We start from the raw sequence: 4,410 nt of genomic DNA on the forward strand, positions 1-4,410 counted from the left end.
AAAAGTATAAGTACCAATATATCATTTATCAATTTATTATCAATAATAATTAATTATTATATTTTAAACATATATATACATAGACACATTCAAGTTTAAAGAAAAAATATATCAAATAAATTTTTGAAAATATTTTATAGCAGACTTACAGGTTTTTCAAGAAAAAAAAAATTAACATTCTCAAATAGAAATCGATCTTACCAATATCTTCTTAAGAATTTATGCGATATTGATTCATATTTATCGCATTAAAAGTTACATTTTTATCTACATGATCACTAATATTATGAGCATTTTCATTATTTATGTGTTTTTGACTATTTAATATTTCCTGCAATTTACGGTAACTAATGTTAATTATCCAAAAAATAACACAAATTAAGTACAATTTATAATCAAATAAGCAAAACTAACCAATGTGTGACTTAACCCATATGATCAAAGCTTAATTAGCTGGCTAACTATTTCCTTTTTCTTCTCTCTTCTGGTGTGACTTGTAACTAACTCAACACGTGAGAACTGATTGCTAGGTTCCCTAACTGAATTAGTTTAGACTATAACCTAATCCTCTAAGTGATAGCTCTATCCAATGTATATATACCTGCAGTGTAAGATCAGAAAGATAATTTTTTGATCAACCAATTTTATTTTGCTCTGTGTCTTCTCTGCCAAAGTAAGAAAAGACTGCAGAAAATTCCTCTCTTTCAATGTTTACTCTTGAGTCACTCCCTTGTTTTACAACCAGCTCGATCACCTTTCACATGGTGCGGTGAGCGTGGAGCTGGGAATCAAGGTCGAGAGATTCATAATCAAGAGAGCAGGTTGATCTGAAAATTCTCAAGGTTCTGAATTTTTTCTTCCCTTTCACAAATTCTTCATTCTTCACTTAATCGTTCTTCTTCTTCCCTCTTCTCCCGAACTCACGCAGTAGAGTTTTGATGAGAACTTGATCGCTTTGCCGATTCCGCATCAAGGTCGAAGTGAAAGTTCCGATCAAACGAGATCGTAGAGAAGAAGATCTGGATCTTCAACACCGAGATCCATTGATAATTCACTAAACTCAAGAAAGGTTTGTGAGATTCAAGTCCAGTCATGGAGAAAGCAGTGTTCATTTTGTGGCAAACTAGGTCATTTAGTGGATGTGTGCTACAAAAAGCATGGGATGCCTCCCCATCTCAAGCAAGGTAACCAGAGCCTGATCAACAACATGATTGCTGAACAGAATGATGAAAAATTCAGCACCACCCAAGGAGAGGCCAGTAAGGGTGAGTTAGAATTCACTATAGAGCAAAAACGCGCATTGATATCATTACTGCAGCAGCCGGATATGCAGCAGAATCAAACAAACCAAATAGTTGCACTTCCATCTAATCAAGGTATAGCTTATGTGATGTCTCTAAATGTTTTCAAATCTAACTCCTGGGTCATCGATTCAGGAGCAACAGATCATGTTTCTTTTTCTCTAGAGTCATATCAATCGTATCATCAAATCAAACCTATAATTGTAAAATTGCCTGATGGTACTCACACTTCTACCTCCATTCCAGGAACTATAGTTTTCTCAAAACAATTTCTTCTCCTTGATGTCTTGTTCATACCACAATTTAAATTCAATTTAATATCTGTTTCAAAACTAACCAAATCTCTTCACTGTGAATTGGTATTTGATGATATGACTTGCAAGATTCAACACGCCTAGCTTGAGGGAGGGTGTGACTTAACCCATATGATCAAAGCTTAATTAGCTGGCTAACTATTTCCTTTTTCTTCTCTCTTCTGGTGTGACTTGTAACTAACCCAACACGTGAGAACTGATTGCTAGGTTCCCTAATTGAATTAGTTTAGACTATAACCTAATCCTCTAAGTGATAGCTCTATCCAATGTATATATACCTGCAGTGTAAGATCAGAAAGATAATTTTTTGATCAACCAATTTTATTTTGCTCTGTGTCTTCTCTGCCAAAGTAAGAAAAGACTGCAGAAAATTCCTCTCTTTCAATGTTTACTCTTGAGTCACTCCCTTGTTCTACAACCAGCTCGATCACCTTTCACACAATGAACGTTGAATTTTCAAAAAGAACTGCAATACTAATTTCTAAATTTACAAACACACTAAAAAAATCAAACAACAATAATAAATAAAATATAAAACAAATACCAAATTTGAATAGAAACATAAACTCATAAATTAAAATTGTTCATATCCTGACCCAAACACTAAAAAGCTCAGGTCCTAATAAAATAAAAAGAGGCCAAATCCATAGATTGGTCTCCACTCGTAACCGACCTCCTCCAAGGAGGTCGAATTCAACACAGATTCCCCCCAAACAAGTCGGGAACGAAGATTAGCTGGCAGATAACACTTATTCAAATAAGTAACTGCCCGTAAAATTTTTCAACCCACTTCCAGAAGCCATATCTCAACTTCCCTAAGATAAAAGGGACGGTTATTCCCCTTAAAAGACGGAACTACTCCAATGGTGGTTATTGGTTCACCACTATAAATACACTGACACCCCTCAGGTATAAAAAAAGTTCCAATACTCTCTAAACCTGCTTAGGCCCTACTGACTTAAGCATCGGTGTGTCTTTGCAGGTACCATTCCCATTCTTTCATACACAGAAGTCGAACGGAGGCTCCCTGACACTAAGCAAGTCGGAGACTTCACTCTTCAGATGATTGGCCCAACCTAGCGAGTCCAACCCACTAATCTCCGGTTTACCCAACGTAACATTGGCGCCGTTGTCGAGGACCCGAGAGATCAACCCGTAATGGCGGACAATTCACCCGAAGATGGCCATACAGCGTCCAATTCTGAGCAAGAGAATCTGGACATTGGGAACAACGACGCGGACATAGCTACCCACCAAGGTGTGAACAACCAGCATAGAGAAGGCACCTCGGGGTTGAAAGGCCCAAAGGCAAACTCTTCTGAAGGGCGCGGATCAGGAAGGGAAGGACAATCCCAAGCAACCGATTTAATGGGATTGTTCCACGGCCACCAAGGGCGCCTGGAGCAGCTGGAACAGGAACTGGAGCGACAACGAGAGGCAGAGAGAAACTTGAGGAACGAGATTGAGCGACGAAATGAGCTTGAGGAAAAGCTCCTAAAGTTGGAGTCTGCTCTCAAAGGACGGAGCTCTCGCAGTGGTTGAGAAGATTCTTCCCTGGGGGAAACGGATCCGTTCAGTGAGGAGATAATGAGGGCAAAAGTTCCAAGGAACTTTAAAAGCCCTGATATGGACCTCTATGACAGAACTACTGACCCAAAGCATCACTTGAGCAATTTCAAAAGTCGGATGTACTTGTCCGACGCATCTAATGTTACTCGCTGCAAGGCTTTCCCAACAACTCTCACCAAAGCAGCGATGAAGTGGTTCGATAGCCTTCCCCCGAGGTCGGTCACTAGTTTCGACGACTTGTCTCGAAAATTCCTCATGCGCTTCTCTATCCAAAGGGATAAGGTAAAGCACGCACCAAGCCTCTTGGGTGTAAAACAAGAGGTCGGAGAACCTTTGAGAGACTACATGGAAAGGTTCAACAAAGCGTGCTTGGAAATTCAAGACCTGCCCACAGAGGCAGTGATTATGGGCCTAGTAAATGGACTCCAAGAAGGTCCCTTCTCCCATTCCATATCGAAAAGGCACCGACCTCCTTAAGCGATGTACAGGAAAGAGCTAAAAAGTACATCAATATGGAGGAAAACGCTAGGCTCCGAGAACCAGGCTGGCGACCTGGGCTCTCTCACTCATCAAAAGAGAAAGAGAGGGAGCCCAAGAAAAAGGAGGAAGTCGGCCCGGAAAGGCCTATGAGATATCACTCCTATACTCCCCTCCGAGTTTCCCTGGTTGATGTATACAGGAAAATTTGTCATACTGAAAGGCTACCTCCCCACAGACCCATTAAAAACAAGAAGGGGAAAAGTTGGGGCGACTACTGCAAGTACCATAAGATATATAGTCACTCAACGAACGAGTGCTACGACCTAAAAAATGTGATAGAAAAGCTAACAAGAGAAGTTCGGCTGGACAGATATCTCGTTGAAAGGTCGGATCATCACGGGAAGAGGAAGCGAGATGATGAGGACCGAAGATATCCACCACCACAGACCCCAGAGAGACATATACATATGATATCGGGGGGATTTGGTGGAGGCGGCCTTACAAAGTCATCTCGCAAGAGACATCTGAAAGAGGTCTACCAAGTCGGGGGTGAAGATCTCGACCTCCTTACTATCTCTTTTACTAAAGAAGATGGGCAAGGCATCATCCCTGGACACGATGATCTAGTAGTGATAAACATGGTTCTTGCCAATGCCCATCTCCACAGAACCCTGGTGGATCAGGGAAGCTCAGCCGACATCCTGTACAAACCAGCATTTGATAAGCTGGGATTGGACGAAAAGTAG

At 40.7% G+C, this 4,410-nt stretch overlaps 1 protein-coding gene across 1 annotated transcript; it reads left to right on the forward strand.

Annotated features, from left to right (window-relative positions):
* On the forward strand, positions 3,697–4,410 carry LOC107635858. Its single transcript, XM_016339411.1, has one exon. It carries the CDS (start codon positions 3,697–3,699, stop codon positions 4,408–4,410), a length of 714 nt encoding a protein of 237 aa, XP_016194897.1.

The sequence above is a fragment of the Arachis ipaensis genome, chromosome B04 (genome assembly GCF_000816755.2).
Source record: "Arachis ipaensis cultivar K30076 chromosome B04, Araip1.1, whole genome shotgun sequence".
NCBI classification, from domain to species: Eukaryota; Viridiplantae; Streptophyta; class Magnoliopsida; order Fabales; family Fabaceae; genus Arachis; species Arachis ipaensis.

Bases quoted from the DNA above. Each gene is read 5' to 3' on its own strand.
- LOC107635858 (XM_016339411.1), top strand. From the start codon at position 3,697: ATGGAGGAAAACGCTAGGCTCCGAGAACCAGGCTGGCGACCTGGGCTC.